The 17,401-nt window shown below is 42.8% G+C and overlaps 1 protein-coding gene across 1 annotated transcript; it reads right to left on the bottom strand.

The window, feature by feature from the left end:
* Positions 1-2,664: 2,664 nt before the first annotated feature.
* LOC129857670 (atrial natriuretic peptide-converting enzyme-like) lies at positions 2,665-15,435 on the bottom strand. The gene is made up of 8 exons (XM_055926146.1): positions 10,569-15,435; positions 9,991-10,356; positions 8,014-8,376; positions 7,708-7,725; positions 7,456-7,519; positions 7,320-7,363; positions 6,941-7,091; positions 2,665-5,166 (listed from the first exon to the last, which is right to left on the bottom strand). Exons 1-8 carry the CDS (start codon positions 10,944-10,946, stop codon positions 5,030-5,032), a joined length of 1,521 nt encoding a protein of 506 aa, XP_055782121.1. The 5' UTR covers positions 10,947-15,435; the 3' UTR covers positions 2,665-5,029.
* Positions 15,436-17,401: the final 1,966 nt, after the last annotated feature.

Below are 17,401 nucleotides of genomic sequence, written 5' to 3'. Positions count from 1 at the left end.
TGAACTGTCTTCTATGATTGGTTCAATTGAAGGACAAGTGAGATGTTTTCTATTTGATTTACTGTATTTGGGAGTCACTAAGTGGAAGTTGGTGCTCTTTTTCATCTGGTGCAGTTGACATAGTGGGATTGAATCATCCATTCAAAGCCCTGTAACCATAGATATCCTATATTGAGTATTCTATGCATGATACAGCTTATATTAACTCAGGAATTCTACTTCATTCTCCAAGATGGCTGCTTGATGACTACTCAAATCTAAGTTTATTGGTTGCATACACAGGTTTGCAGGTGTTATTGCAGGTGCAGAGAAATGCTTGTGTTTCTTGCTCCAACAGTGCAGTGCCAACAGGCACTATGATGTTAAAGTAGAGGAGCAGCAGCAGGAGGAACGTGAGAACCTATGGCATGATGGTGGTTACTTCAACCTAGAATCCCTAACGGATTCTGAGGCCTTTTTTGAGACCACCGCCTGGGTCTCTGGAAACTGAAGAAACCTCTAGCCACCTTAACCTCCATGACAGGGGTAGGCAACCCTGTTCCTGGAGTTCTGCAGGTACTACAGGATTTTGTTCCAACTAGGCACCACACCTGACCAACTGAGCTAATTGATCAGTTCAGAGATTAGGTGCTTGAAAAACATTTTTGCCCACATTACAAATGGCTATCTCGGTCTGCTAATAGAGGACTAGCAAAGGCCCAGTGCACTACTTTTAGAAATAAAAATTATTATTAAATTCTGCTTTTCTGCACCCCCACTTCCTGTGGCTATGCTTGTGACGTGTTCTAAGACGTGTCCTAGTCCCAATTAGATCCAATTTGCATACTGCCCCAACAGAACCACAGATGCTGCAGTCACTATTGCACTCTACACTGCCCTTTCCCACCTGGACAAAAGGAATACCAACGTGAGAATGCTATTCATTGACTACAACTCAGCGTTCAACACCATAGTGCCCTCAAAGCTCATCAATAAGCTAAGGACCCTGGGACTAAACACCTCCCTCTGCAACTGGATCCTGGACTTCCTGCCGGGCCGCCCCCAGGTGATAAGGGTAGGTAACAACACATCCGCCACGTTGATCCTCAACACAGAGGGCCCTCAGGGGTGCGTGCTCAGCCCCCTCCTGTAATCCCTGTTCACTCATGACTGCACGACTCCAACACCATCATTCAATTTGCCGATGACACAACAGTTGTAGGCCTGATCACCGACGACAACGAGACAGCCTACAGGGAGGTCAGAGACCTGACCGTGTGGTGCAAGGACAACAATCTCTCCTTCAACGTAATCAAGACAAAGGAGATGATTGTGGACTACAGGAAAAAGAGGACAGAGAACGCCACCATTCTCATCGACGGGTCTGCAGTGGAGCAGGTTGAGAGCTTCAAGTTCCTTGGTGTCCACATCACCAACAAACTAACATGGTCCAAGCACACCATGACAGTCATGAAGTGGACACGACAAAGCCTATTCCCCTCAGGAGAATGAAAAGATTTGGCATGGGTCCTCAGATCCTTATAAGGTTCTACAGCTGCACCATCGAGAGCATCCTGACTGGTTGCATCACTGCCTGGTATGGCAACTGCTCGGCCTCCGACCGCAAGGCACTACAGGGGTAGTGTGAACGGCCCAGTACATCACTGGGGCCAAGCTTCCTGCCATCCAGGACATATATACCAGGCGGTGTCAGAGGAAGGACCTGAAAATTGTCAAAGACTCCAGCCACCCTAGTCAGAGACTGTTATCTCTGCTACCACATAGCAGGCGGTACCGGAGCGCCAAGTCTAGGTCCAAGAGGTTTCTAAACAGCTTCTACCCCCAAGCCATAAGACTCCTGAACATCTAGTCAAATGGCTACCCAGATTATTCACATTGCCCCCCCCCCCCCCCCCCCCTCTCCACACCACCTCTCCACACCACTCTCTGTTGTCATCTATGCATAGTCACTTTAATTAACTCTACCTTACATGTACATGCTACCTCAACTAACCGGTGCCCCTGCACATTGACTCTGTACCGGCACCCCCCTGTATATATTGATATTTTTTACTGCTCCTCTTTAATTACTTGTTACTTTTATCTCATTCTTATCCATATTTTTTTTAACTGCACTGTCGGTCAGGGGCTTGTAAGTAAACATTTCACTGTAAGGTCTACACCTGTTGTATTCGGCGCATGTGACTAATACAATTTGATTTTGTTTGATTTGATTGGTTCAATTGAATGACACTTGAGAGAGGTTCTCTAATTGGCCTGCAGGCGGTGCCATTGTAAACAAAATAAAAAAAAGCTTGTGATTTTAGAACCGTACTGTTTAGCTGTCTGTGAGTGATCAGTGAATGCTAGGGCTTTGTCGGTGTCCTCTGAGACGGAGTGGTTCTCAGTAGACCTACAGGCTGGATCGGTGCTTTTAAAAAGTTCTACAAGGCACGCATAGCCTGGCAGATTCTTTCTATTTTTCATGCGGTCAATGTCAGATGCAGGGGAAACGTGTCTCGTGGCACTGCTCAGTGGACAAACCCATACGCATATTTTGGTAGTAACTGAGTGCATTCATACACTTCAGTGCTCTTTTTCATATGGTGCAGGTACAGGTGGCATAGCAACAGTGGGAAATGTATCAGCCAAAAAGAGCCCTGTAACCATATCCTTTTCAAATGGAATGTAGTCATATGCCTGTAACAGCATGTGTTATGATGTCACAAAACCATCATCATGGAATCCATCAGTTACATAATCATTGGCAATAATGATAGAAGTCACTCCAATAACAGAACTACCTTCATTGACATATCCACCTTCAGAGAGGACTGTTGAGATATTTAGTATTTTATTTAACTAGGCAAGTCAGTTAAGAACAAATTCTTATCTACAATGACAGCCTACCCCGGCCAAACCCAGACGGCGCTGGGCCAATTGTACGTCATCCTATGGGACTCCCAATCACGGCCAGATATGATACACCCTGGATTTGAACCAGGGACTGTAGTGACGCCTCTTGCATTGAGATGCAGTGCCTTAGACCGCTGAGCCACTCAGGAGCCCAATAGCCTACATTTGGTTTTGAATTCCGTAACGTGTCCATCGATAAAATAATCCCTTCGCGTTATAAACCTTGGCCTAGGTTGAACCGTCCTGGTGACTGTTATTTTGATGTACTCTATGTTGATACTTAAGTATATTTAAAACCAAATACTTTTAGACTTTTACTAAAGTAGTATTTTTCTGGGTGATTTTCACTTTTACTCAAGTCATTTTCTATTAAGGTATCTTTACTTTCACTCAAGTATGACAATTGGTTACTTTTTCCACCACTGCTTATTTACAATAAAAGTGACAAAAAATGACACGATACGTTATTTACAATTCATTTCTATTGGACACAAAATAATCTGAAACGCAACCAAAACAAACAGCAAATGCATCCAACACATTTGTAGAGTCACAAGCTTGATGTAGACGTTGTGTGCTATGAATATGGGACCAAAGGGAATTTGTCCCAATACTTTTGCTACAATAAAATGGGGGGACTATGTACAAAAAGTGCTGTTATTTCCCGATATGGATCGAAATACCCTCAAATTAAAGCTGACAGTCTGCACAACAAAACATGTGTCACTGTCCCAATACTTTTGGAGCTCACTGTACTTATCTACCATTTTTTATAGCACTTCACAATGTTGTGGCCCATTATCACCCCAAATGTGTTGCGTTGTTATCAGAAGTCTTATGTCATTATCGTGTCGCCATGAGAGTTGTTGGTGGATGAGGAGCTTGAAAGAAAGTTAAAACAAAGGTATGCACTTCCAGAGGGAGGATAATGCAGTGAATTTGGTCCAAAAGTTGAACCTCGACTTTCAATATTATTGCCACATTATCACTACTCTCACTGTTATTCGGGAAGTGAGTCCTGTGCCTGTGACTTTCTTTCAAATCCCTCCCTTGAAATGGAAAGTCCATTGGCTATCAGCCAGTCTGCTATTAACAGATGACACCACTCGAATCCTCAAGAACACAACACAGATTCCAATAGTACTAAACACTATCTAGCTTCTCGTTTGCATATAAATATATGAGTCTTTGAGTAAATGGATTAAAATCATGGATTAAAATCCTGCAGCGCACGCAAGGTCCCCCTGCTCAAGCCAGCGCATGTCCAGGCCCGTCTGAAGTTTGCCAATGACCATCTGGATGATCCAGAGGAGGAATGGGAGAAGGTCATGTGGTCTGATGAGACAAAAATAGAGCTTTTTGGTCTAAACTTCACTCGCCATGTTTGGAGGAAGAAGAAGAACACCATCTCAACCGTGAAGCATGGAGGTGGAAATCTTTGGGGATGCTTTTCTCCAAAGGGGACAGGACGACTGCACCGTATTGAGGGGAGGATGGATGGGGCCATGTATCGCGAGATCTTGGCCAACAACCTCCTTCCCTCAGAGCATTGAAGATGGGTCGTGGCTGGGTCTTCCAGCATGACAACGACCCGAAACACACAGCCAGGGCAACTAAGGAGTGGCTCCGTAAGAAGCATCTCAAGGTCCTGGAGTGGCCTAGCCAGTCTCCAGACCTGAACCCAATAGAAAATATTTGGAGGGAGCTGAAAGTCCGTATTGCCCAGCGACAGCCCCAAAACCTGAAGGATCTGGAGAAGGTCTGTATGGAGGAGTGGGCCAATATCCCTGCTGCAGTGTGTGCAAACCTGATCAAGAACTACAGGAAACGTATGATCTCTGTAATTGCAAACAAAGGTTTCTGTACCAAATATTAAGTTCTGCTTTTCTGATGTATCAAATACTTATGTCATGCAATAAAATGCAAATTAATTACTTAAAAATCATACAATGTGATTTTCTCGATTTTTGTTTTAGATTCCGTCTCTCACAGTTGAAGTGTACCTATGATAAAAATTAGACCTCTACATGCTTTGTAAGTAGGAAAACCTGCAAAATCGACAGTGTATCAAATACTTGTTCTTCCCACTGTATATATTTAAATGTAGTAGATTGATTGGAAAGTCAGGAATTTGTTACATAGTGAGTAAAGAGTTACCCTTCAGGATCTTGAGCCTTGTGAGAATGGCCATAAAGTCATCGTATTTGATCCCTCCACCAGAGCTGTACCGGTCCCATAGTGTTTTGAACGTTTCATCGTCCAAACTGAGATCTATATGACAGAGGATTTTTATCATTTACTTTTTTTATCTGCAAATATACTCTACCAAGAGTTCAGTTTCACTATCAGGTCAGGATGTTCACAATCAAAACCAAATCATTGTGTCGTAAATTAAGAGAAAATCAACAAAACATACAGTGGCAAGAAAAAGTATGTGAACCCTTTGGAATTACCTGGATTTCTGCATAAATTGGTCATCAAATTTGATCTGATCTTCATCTAAGTCACAACAATAGACAAACATAGTGATCTTAAACTAATAACACACAAATTATTGGATTTTTCTTGTCTATATTGAATACATCATTTAAACATTCACGGTGTAGGTTGGAAAAAGTATGTGAACCCCTAGGCTAATGACTTATCCAAAAGCTAATTGGAGTCAGGAGTCAGCTAACCTCCAGCTAACCTGGAGCTACCTTGCAGCTATAAAAAACTATAAAAAACACTCACAAAATTTGAGTTTGCTATTCACAAGAAGCATTGCCTGATGTGAACCATGCCTCGAACAAAAGAAATCTCAGAAGACTTAAGATTAAGAATTGTTGACTTGCATAAAGCTGGAAAGGGTTACAAAAGTATTTCTAAAAGCCTTGATATTCATCCATCCACCGTAAGACAAATTGTCTATAAATTGAGAAATTTCAGCACTGTTGCTACTCTCCCTAGGAGTAGCCGTCCTGCAAAGATGACTGCAAGAGCACAGCGCAGAATGCTCAATGAGGTTAAGAAGAATCCTAGAGTGTCAGCTAAAGATGTACAGAAATCTCTGGAACATGCTAGCATCTCTTTGACAAGTCTACGATATGTAAAACACTAAACAAGAATGGTGTTCATGGGAGGACACCACAGAAGAAGCCACTCCTGTCCAAAAAAAAAAAGTTTGAAGTTTGCAAAAGTGAACCGGGATGTCCCACAGTGCTACTGGCAAAATATTCTGTGGACAGATGAAACTATAATTGAATTGTTTGGAAGGAACACACAACACTGGAGAGAAAAAGGCACAGCACACCAACATCAAAACCTCATCACAACTGTAAAGTATGGTGGAGGGAGCATCATGGTTTGGGGCTGCTTTGCTGCCTCAGGGCCTGGACAATTTTCTATCACCAACGGAAAAATGAATTCCCAAGTTTATCAAGACATTTTGCAGGAGAATGTTAGGCTATCTGTCCGCCAATTGAAGCTCAACAGAAGTTGGGTGATGCAACAGGTCAACGACCCAAAACACATAAGTAAATCAACAACAATGGCTTCAACAGAAGAAAATACGCCTTCTGGAGTGGCACAGTCAGAGTCCTGACCTCAACCCAATTGAAATGCTGTGATATGACCTCAAGAGACAGGTTCACACCAGACATCCCAAGAATATTGCTGAACTAAAACAGTTTTGTAAAGAGGAATGGTTCAACATTCTTCCTGATCGTTGTGCAGGTCTGATCTGCAACTACAGAAAACGTTTGGTTGAGGTTATTGTTGCCAAAGGAGGGTCAACCAGTTATTAAATCCAAGGGTTCACATACTTTTCCCACCCTGCACTGTGAATGCTTATATGGTGTGTTCAATAAAGACATAAAGACGTATAATTCTTTGTGTGTTATTAGTTTAAGCAGACTGTGTTTGTCTATTGTTGTGACCTAGACGAAGATCAGATCAAATTTGATGACCAATTTATGCCGAAATCCAGGTATTTCCAAAGGGTTCACATACTTTTTCTTGCCACTGTAAATACATCCTTTGAACATAACCGTGATACATGACTAACCACGGACATCAAGCGCATTATTCATATGGTATTCTGTGACGAACCCTGGGTTCTGCCACTCATAGGACTCTGAGTACTCTCTCTTGGTAACAGACACATAGTTCTTTAGGTTGTGGAATTCTTTCACATCCAGTTTGCCTGATTTGTCTTTCTGAAAGGAGCTGGTTAAGGAGAAAGGATTGATGGCTGATACAGTATTGAAACCATTGTCAACCAAGGAGCCTACTGGGGCCTGAGTGGATCCACAATATAGCTCAGGAAGTAGTAAATAAATACAAAGTATTGTCAGGAAGCACAAAAAAAAGGGTTTCGGGGGAAGAAATATTAATTAATAAACTGATATAAAAGTGAACTCAAAACAGAAACAGGTGAAGGATACATCTTCTAGAGCCAACAATATGTGGGCAGTTTGAAGACTTAGTGCTACAATTGAAGTAGACAAGAATATACATGTATAAATGAAATACACACATACATCATATATAATGCTTTAAATTCAAGAAACCACAACTAACATTGGTCCCGAACAGAGTGACCAAGTTCATTCAGCTTGACCAGGAGTTCCTCAGCCGTGAGTTGCTGTGGAGACCAAAACACACAAGCATTTGATAGGATAACGGTAATATTCTCCAAATTCCACTTGCCACCTATCCACCTAGTCCCACTTCACTTCATACATTCCTCATTAAACACATTATAGGTATCATTCACTTGCTACATATAAATATTCACTCTTCAGTCGTCTGAGAAAAATATTTTAAACACACCTCGGGATTGCTGTCCCCCTGTGAAAAGAAGTAGACAATGTTTAAGAGTAAATTGTTTTGTACACATCTCAAACAGTACTGAAATTAGCTTTTGTAACCTTTTTTTGGTTAAGGTGACAATACCGCTAACATGCACCCTGCTGGGTCTGTAGAAAAATAATGAAAGCCAAATCATTGTTGCAGTCATTACTGGCCCATGTACTTTTTCCAATGTATTACTGAATTAAACAACTTGGAGAAACTACTGATTTATTAAAAGTGGTGACTTAATAAGGGTTAAAAAATGACAAGAGTATCGGTACCTACTCTCACGCATGACTCCTCTGGAAAGGATTCACAGCTCAGATCATCAGGCCAGGACATCCCAAACGTATTAAACACACGGTCACACCCCAGTTTGGCTCTCTCACAAAGGGATCTGCAAGGGCGCTGCACCTCCCCTTCCACACACTGGGGAGCGTAGACAGAACACAGAAAGAAGCGGATATCCACAGAACAAGTCAATTTCAAAACATACTCCAATTGAGCCATTTTAACGGCCGCCTCCGCCTGTTTTTTGTGCCCCAGCAGATTTGGCATGGCCGTCCGGTTGTAGGAGATGCCCTGGCAAAGTGGCATGGTGATTGGCTGGCAGGGGCCCTCAGGGGACGGAGCACTGGTCACGCCAAACTGAAAAGGAAACAACAAAATACCTCATATTCACCAATCAGCAATAATTATTATTCAAGGATGTTTACCTTTATTTCACCAGGCAAAACTGATTGAGGTTTCCTTTCTTTCCTTCCCTCGCCAAACATTTTGATGTTGACAATTTATGTTTAAAGGGGCACTTTACCCTTTTGAAACATCTAATTTATCATCTGGTGTGCATCATGTGACTTTGACCAACTGTGAGCAGGCAAAAGAAACTGAAACACATTTTCCTAACCTTTGCCTGCCCTGATCATAGTTGTTTAAATAACAATGCAGTGTAGTGGTGTGCTGGTTGGAGCCTGGTATTGAATCTGTAAGTTGATACACTATGTATACAAAAGTATGTGGACACCCCTTCAAAATAGTGGATTTAGCTATTTCAGATACACCAATTGCTGACAAGTGTATAAAATTGAGCACACAGCCATGCCATCTCCATAGACAAACATTGGCAGTAGAATGGCCTTACTGAAGAGCTCAGTGACCTTCAACGTGTCACCGTCATAGGATGCTACCTTTCCAACAAGTCAGTTCGTCAAATTTCTGCCCTGCTAGAGCTGCCCCAGTCAACTGCAAGTGCTGTTATTGTGAAGTGGAAACTTCTAGAAGCAGCAACAAAGGCTCAGCCACAAAGATGTAGTCCACACAAGCTCACAGAATGGGACTCCAAAAGCTGAAGCTTAAAACACGTAAAAATCATCTGTTCTCAAAGAACGGGACTCTGAGTGCTGAAGTGCAACGTCAGCACAAGAACTGTTCATTCGGGGCTTCATGAAATGGGTTTGCATGGCCGCACACAAGCCTAAGATCAGCATGCGCAATGCCAAGCGTCGGCTGGAGTGGTGAAAAGCTTGCTGCCATTGGACTCTGGAGCAGTGGAAACTCGTCTGTGGAGTGATGAATCACGCTTCACAATCTGGCAGTCCAACAGACGAATCTGGGTTTGGCGGATACCAGGAGAATGCTACCTGCTCCAATACATAGTGCCAACTGTAAAGTTTGGTGGAGGAGGAATAATGGTCTGGGGCTGTCTTTCATGGTTTGGGCTAGGCCCCTTAGTGAACGGAAATCTTAACGCTACAGAATATAATTAGTTGTAAATGAGAACTTGTTCTCAACTAGCCTACCTGGTTAAATATAGGTGAAATTAAAATGTAAAAAAATTCTAGACAATTCTGTGCTTCCAACTTTGTGACAACAACATGACAATGCCCCTGTGCACAAAGCGAAGTCCATACAGAAATGGTTTGTCGAGATTGGTGTGGAAGCACTTGAGTGGCCTGCACAGAGCCCTGACCTCAACCCCATTGAACACCTTTGGGATGAATTGGAACGTCGACTGCGAGCAAGGCTTAATCGCCCAACGTCAGTGCCCGACCTCACTAATGCTCTTGTGGCTGAATGGAAGTAAGTCCCTGTAATAATGTTCCAACATCTAGTGGAAAACCTTCCCAGAAGAGTGAAGGCTGTTATAGCAGCAAAGGGGGGACCAACTCCATATTAATGCCCACGATTTTGGAATGAGATACTAAAGGAGCAGGTGTCCACATACTTTTGGTCATGTAGTGTACATGCTGGAAAGTGACTTACATGTTCACAAGATTCCGTTGTGAGGGTGTCACACTCCAACTGACTGGGCCACTGAAAACCAAACTTGTTCATTAGCCCCTCACAGTCCTTTCTGGCTAGCTCACACAGAGCTCTGCAGGGTGGGCGGGCTTTCCCTGAAACACACTCTGGAGTGTAGACAGAGCACAGGAAGGCCTGAAGGTGAGGAGAACACTGCACTTTTACCAGAGGGTAAAACTGATTCAATTCTAAACCAGCGACCTCCTGTGTGGAGTGGTTTAATAGGTTGGGCATTACAGTGTCCTTGTAGGGCAGGTCCTTGCAGAGAGGGATGATGATTGGCTCACAGGTTCCTGCAGGGTTTGGTGCAGGGATACTCTCTTGGCCCTGAAAGCAATATACATAATTTTGTCATATGCTATATGCATTATGGCGAGGAATGACACAACACCTGGGAAGGTTTTCAGTTATAGAACCAGAATTATACTTCAAAAATCAACTTCCTGCTAATCTAAGCAGGACAGCCTACAGGCATACAGCAGTCCTGAATCAGATCTGTCCCTATAATGATAAGATGAACACCTCCTAAGGCTACTTACGTTGGCACAGGATTGTTTGGGGTAAGCCTCACATCTGATCTTCTCTGGCCAATTTAGACCCTTCTCTCTCAGAAAAGGCTCACATTCATTCTTCACCCTCTCACAGAGCCAACTGCAGGGTGGAATCTTGTCATCCAACACACACTCAGGTGAAACAACGCCACATAGGAAAACTGTGACCTCTGGAGAGCAGCCCGTCTTCACAATCTTACGAAGCTGCCTCAGGTTGTAGTCCCTGGTTTGGTGGGTTGGATTGATGGTCGTGTTGTAACCAACATCTTGACAAAAGTCCACGGTCACTGGCTGGCAGGACTGCTTGCTGTGTCCAGTCTGCACAAAGAGCAACAATCTGAAGACCAACAGGACCCAAGTCTCCATGACCCTGTGCTGTAATAACAACGACAGTAGTAACTAACCTCAAAGTTTCCTAAATGCTGATCAAATTAATCTAAAATGGTTTGGGGAGCCGACCTATGATTATTTCTGGGGTGCACTGCTTTGCTGTAGAATATTCAAGTGGGTGTGTTTTCACTGTTTTGAGTCCAGACCTTTATTTATGCGAAACTCCACATCAGGAACTGATTATGATTGTCTCCTAGGACATTGAGTGCTAGCTTTTTGTGTGTTTTGTAATATCTGGAGAATAACTTGAATCAAGGAATTAAAACCACAAAAACACACAAACAGTAACAAAAGGATTACTTGCAATGTACTATTAACACAAGGAAAGCAATCATTATGTGCATTACACTGTTAGAACTGTGTTTGTGTTATGGATTCCTGTGAAATTCAGTTGAATCACTTCATGCAGCTCACTCTACCCATCCCCCAACCTGCCACTCAAATCTCAGTGACCTCAGTGACCAGGCCACTGATAGGTTGCTAGGGGGTTGCTAAGGGGCCTGACCACTGCCAGTCCTCCTTATTACGCAATCTGCGTAAAAACTACATCTCTCTGTTCCTGTTCTCTTTCATGAGTTACAGACATTTGTTTTGAATCATCTCTTGTTTTGTTGCTTATTTTTTTATTTTTGTTTAAAAGATATAACATCTTTATTCCATATTTCATATTGTTGATTACATTTTGCTAGTTGTTTCGGATCAAAAAGAGGTGATTAACAAACATACAATACATTACATCACATTTACAGTACAAAACGATAGAGAATGATTATAAGGAATTGAAAAGTCAAGAATCCTCCATCCAGCCTATTTCATTTTCCCATTCATATAAATTAGATTTTTTCAAATGTAGCTGTATTTCTTTTAAAATTCAGATTAAGATATATAATGAACAAAAATATAAATGCAACATGTAAAGTGTTCGTCCCATGTTTCATGAGCTGAAATAAAATATCGCTGAAATGTTCCATACACACAAAAAGCTTTTCTCTCAAATGTTGTGCACAAATGTGTTTAAATCCCTGTTAGTGAGCATTTCTCCTTTGCCAAGATAATCCATCCACCTGACAAGTGTGGCATATCAAGAAGCTGATTAAACGACATGATCATTGTGCTTGGGACAATAAAAGGTAACTGTGCAGTTTTGTCACATAAAACAATACCACAGATGTCCCAAGTTGAGGGAGCGTGCAATTGACATGCCGACTGCAGGAATGTCCACCAGAGCGGTTGCCAGAGAATTGAATGCTAATTTCTCTACCATAAGCCGCCTCCAACGTCTTCTTAGAGAATTTGGCAGTACATCCAACGTAGCTCACAACCGCAGACCACATGTATGGCGTTGTGTGGGTAAGCGTTTTGCTGATGTCAACGTTGTGAACAGAGCGAGGTGGGGTTATGGGGTTATTTTATCAATGGCAATATGAATGCACAGAGATACCATGATGAGATCCTGAGGTCCATTGTCGTGCCATTCATCCACCACCATCACCTCATGTTTCAGCATAATGCACTACCCCATGTCGCAAGGATTTGTACACAAGCTAAACACCTTCTTCGCCAGCTTTGAGTATAACACAGTGCCACCGACGCGGTCCGCTCCCAAGGACTGTGGGCTCTCGTTCTCCGTGGCCGACTTGAGTAAGACATTTAAGAGTGTTGACCCTCGCAGGGCTACTGGCTCAGACGGTATTCTTAGCCACTTCTCAGAGCATGCGCAGACCAGCTGGCTGGAGTTGTTACGGACATATTCAATCTCTCCCTATCCCAGTTTGCTGTCTCCACTTGCGTCAAGATGTTTACCATAGTTCCTGTACTCAAGAAAGCAAAGGTAACTGAACTAAATGACTATCGCCCCGTAGCACTCACTTCTGTCATCATGAAGTGCTTTGAGAGGCTATTTAAGGATCATATCACTTCCATCTTATCTGACACCCTAGACCCACTGTAATTTGCATACTGCCCCAATAGATCCACAGATGATGCAATTGCCATTGCCCTACACACTGCCCTATCCCATCTGGACAAGAGGAATACCTATGCACGATTGCTGTTCATTGACTACAGCTCAACCTTCAACACCATAGTACCCTCCAAGCTCATCATTAAACTCGGGGCCCAGGGTCTGAACCCCGCCCTGTGCAACTGGGTCCTGGAATTCCTGATAGGCCGCCCCCAGGTGGTGAAGGTAGGAAACAACACCTCCACTACGCTTATCCTCAACACAGGGGTGCTCAGCCCCCTCCTGTACTCCCTGTTCAATCATGACTCCATGGCAACGTACGCCTCTAACTCAATCATCAAGTTTGCAGACGACACAATAGTATTAGGCCTGATTACAACAATGACGAGACAGCCTACAGGGAGGAGGTGAGGGTCCTAGCGGAGTGGTGCCAGGAAAATAACCTCTCCCTCAACAAAACGAAGGAGCTGATCGTGAACTTCAGGAGACAACAGAGAGAGCACGCCCCTATTCACAACGATGGGATGGCAGTGGAGAAGACAATGTGGTGAAGAAGGCGCAACAGCGCCTCTTCAACCTCAGGAGGCTGAAGAAATTTGGCTTGGCCTCTAAGGCCCTCACAAACTTTTATAGATGTACAATTGAGAGCATCCTGTCGGACTGTATCACCGCCTTGTACGACAACTGCACTGCCGCAACCACAGGGCTCTCCAGAGGATGGTACGGCCTACCCAGTGGCGATTTTAGCATATACATTTTGGTGGGGCAAAAAAAATTATAAATAAATGTATGCATGCCAGCAAAGGCACTACACAACACTAAACAATACATTAATTGTACTATAACGGTGACAAACGGTGCCCACAAGGTGTTAGGACCTACATAAAGCTGTCCAAAAAGCAGTCCTAACACCTTACCACTGCTACACCTGGCTTTCAGCGGAGCCTTGTCTGGCAGCAAAACAGTTAATTCAGCCTCATTTACTGCCTTTTTAAAAAACATAGCTGATATGGCAGACTTGTTAAAAAATTGTGGTTTCTACTGACAATTGAGAAGTACAAACTATGACATAAGGGAAGGACAATCCGTAATTTCAATTGAGACATTAATGAGCGAACTAGAACGGATGTTGTCAATATAACTATTTGTTCAGCACTTTTGAAATGTACAGCGATAGAATTCAGAACATGGGCTGTTCTTACTGTATTCTCCCTGTACACTAAGTCAGAACCGTAGGATAAATAACGGGGCCATATAAGCAGACAATGAAAGCTCTTACAATATTCGATGATTACATTTCTCTAAAACAGGCTATAGGCTACATGTGCACGTGCACCACCAAGTCAGAACAGTATGCAAAAGAGGGGAAAAGGGATCAAATTATTAGCGCGAGACACATGGGCTACTAACAGCTTACTACACAACATAGACAACATACACAACATTAGTATTACTTTCTTAGCTACAGTATGCATATCTCCCTGGCATATTACATAATTTATGCAGCAGCATACAATACATTTTTGGACTCATCTTGTTGTGCTCACTTCCTTCCAAACCACTCAATGTTGAATTTGCAATTTACAACTTGTTGTGTAATGTTTATATCCAATGGCCGATAAGCACCGATTCGTTTTATCTATAATTTCTCCTCATTATTTCTCTTCATATGGCAAGGGTTGAAAAGGATTTGCCAGTAGATTGTCGACTTGATTCATGATGACTTCTAGCTAAGATTTTGAAAGTATGATGTTGACATGATCAGTCCAATCAAAGCTACTATACATATAACGAGATTTGACGTCATGTTATCTGTGGCCAATGACCTTGAGACTTCTTGGATGGGCAATTCTAATGTATCTCTATATCAATACCCAAAGGGCTAGAATTTTCGTGGTCTCCCCTTAGACTATGCGGTGGCGTAGTTTCCTCATGAGTGACAGAACACTGATCCAATCACGGCGCAAAGCTCCGAATTTTCTGCTGGCTTGCCCCACCACCACAGAGAGCACTGAGCTGGGCTGAAACACCTGTATTTTGGAGCTGCCTTACTCAAGAAAACAAAAAAGAGGCCGTGTTTGTATGCATCTTTATTAACTCAATGATTTATATATATTTTTAATTGTTTGCAAACTGATATGTGACACATACTAATGCCAAAATAACATTTAAAACAGGCAAGCCCCAAAAAATCTAAATGACTGGTCGCCACTGGGTATGTCCAACGCATCACCGCGGACACTGCCTGCCCTGCAGGACACCTACAGCACCCGATGTAACAGGAAGACCAAGAAGATCATCAAGGACATCAACCACTCGAGCCACTACCTGTTCACCCCGTTATCATCCAGAAGGCGAGGTCAGTACAGGTGCATCAAAGCTGGGACCAAGAGACTGAAAAACAGCTTCTACAGTATCTCAAGGCCATCACACTGTTAAATAGCCATGACTAGCCGGCTACCACCCGGTTACTCAACCCTGCACCTTAAGAGGCTGCTGCCCTACACTGGTCACTTTAATGTTTAAATACTGTTGAACTCATTTCATATACTGTATTCTACTGTATTTTAGTCAATGCCACTCAGACATTGCTCATCTTAGTATTTATATATTTCTTAATTCCATTCTTTTACTTTTATATTTGTGTGTATTATTGTGAATTGTTAGATACTAATGCACTGTTGTAGCTAGTAACACAAGCATTTCGCTACACCCGCAATAACGTCTGCTAAAGATGTGTATGTGACCAACAAAATTTGATCGTCCTTGGAAGCTGAAAATGTCAAATTTTTTCCAATGGTCTGCATACACACCAGACATGTTACCCATTGAACGTGTTTGGGATGTTCTGGATCGACGTGTACAACAGCGTGTTCCAGTTTCCGCCGATATCCAGGAACTTCGCACAGCCATCCAAGAAGAGCGGAACAATATTCCACAATCAACAGACTGATCAACTGTATGCGAAGGAGATGTGCTGCGCTGCACACCAGAAACTGACAGGTTCTGGTCCATGCCCCTACCTTCTTTTGAAGGTATCTGTGACCAACAGATGCATATCTGTATTCCCAGTCATGTGAAATCCATAGATTAGGGCCTAATGATTTCCTTACATGAACTGTAACTGGGTAAAATCTTTGAAATTGTTGCATGTTGCGTTTATAGTTTTGTTCAGTGTAAGTTAAATATTTCTGTGTAGGCCTATCTATTTAGTGTTTATCTAAATACTTAATTTTTTTTTTTTTTATCCTGTTATTCTTGACTTCATAATTTCCAACAAGTCAATGTCAGTTCAATATAACTTTGAGTTCACATATTTCAAACTTCAATTAATTTATCATCTTTGTTTTCTAGACATTTCACATTAAGTGCCATCATTGGGAGGTAGGGATGGAGGGGAAGAGGGGCAGGGTATTCACTGCACTTTCATCGGTATCGTCTCTCTCATGTTCTCTTTCAGCCTCGCTCTCACTCTTCTTCACCGTCGCTTGGGATGAAGTTGGAAGACTGGTGGGTGACATCTACTTCAGCGCTCTGGACGACCTTACTAGTTCCATTTCTTTCTTATGCCATCTCGACTCTCTCCCGGGCTCACTCTGTCACAGCTCCTGGAGCGGTGACAGCACACAGTGCCACAGCGCGAGTTGTAGTCTTACTGACAGTCTATGGTGCTGGGTCTAATGCTGCGGGCTCACTTTCTCAAGCCTTGGATTAGAGGCTGGACCTCTTCTTACCATGCCCGCGTAGGACACTGGAAGGTGTGACCTTCACCTCCACATAGGCTGTACATGGCTTCTTCAGTAAAGTATTTTGCTTTGCGGCCCAGTCCAGCGCATTGCCAACATTATGACAATCTCTGACCTGATGGTCCAGACTGACAGATGTAGCAGAGATGGGTCCGACCTTGATAACTGACTTTCCCAATGTAGGGACCCATTGCATTTGAGTTAAGGATCTGTACTAGAAATCTGCTGATTTTCCACAAATGTACCTTCTGACCCCATACCAGATCCCAAACTTGTCTAGTGGCTTGAAGATAGGTTGTATAATTTCACAGTACAGGTTTAGGAAAAGCTCTACATCTTGTCTGCAATTTCTCCTGTAAAGAACAAAAATGGTCTTTACATCTAGCTCAATGGAGGACCCAGTCTTTCCACTTTGGATGTGAGGAGTGGGCAGACTGGACCTCCAGGAAACGACAGATTGGAGGTTCTGCCTGCTCAAGTCATTGCCTCAGTCTCTCGCCAAGTGGACAAGAGTGATGGTCAGAAGTGAGTGATGTTGACATTTTAGAAACAATAAAATCACTCATAAGTTAAATCAATTATTTTCTTGATTCATACCTTGTTCTAGTACTCTTGTTATCCCATGGAGAGTGCATGTGGACCTAGTGTGAAATTCTGATAATGCTCACTAGATTTTATTGAACTGTCACCAAGACCTACAAAGAAAACAGATCAGAGGTGTA

This window comes from Salvelinus fontinalis, chromosome 6 (genome assembly GCF_029448725.1).
Source record: "Salvelinus fontinalis isolate EN_2023a chromosome 6, ASM2944872v1, whole genome shotgun sequence".
Taxonomy (NCBI): domain Eukaryota; kingdom Metazoa; phylum Chordata; class Actinopteri; order Salmoniformes; family Salmonidae; genus Salvelinus; species Salvelinus fontinalis.
This window is presented reverse-complemented; position numbering and strand designations above follow the sequence as displayed.

What these genes read in the sequence shown, in the direction of transcription:
- LOC129857670 (XM_055926146.1), bottom strand. Translation starts at nt 10,946, where the DNA reads ATGGAGACTTGGGTCCTGTTGGTCTTCAGATTGTTGCTCTTTGTGCAG. An exon ending in CAACGGAATCTTGTGAACAT is followed by an intron (nt 8,377 to 9,990) that starts GTAAGTCACTTT and finishes TTTCCTTTTCAG; the next exon opens with TTTGGCGTGACCAGTGCTCC. An exon ending in TATTGTTGGCTCTAGAAGAT is followed by an intron (nt 7,092 to 7,319) that starts GTATCCTTCACC and finishes AGCTCCTTTCAG; the next exon opens with AAAGACAAATCAGGCAAACT.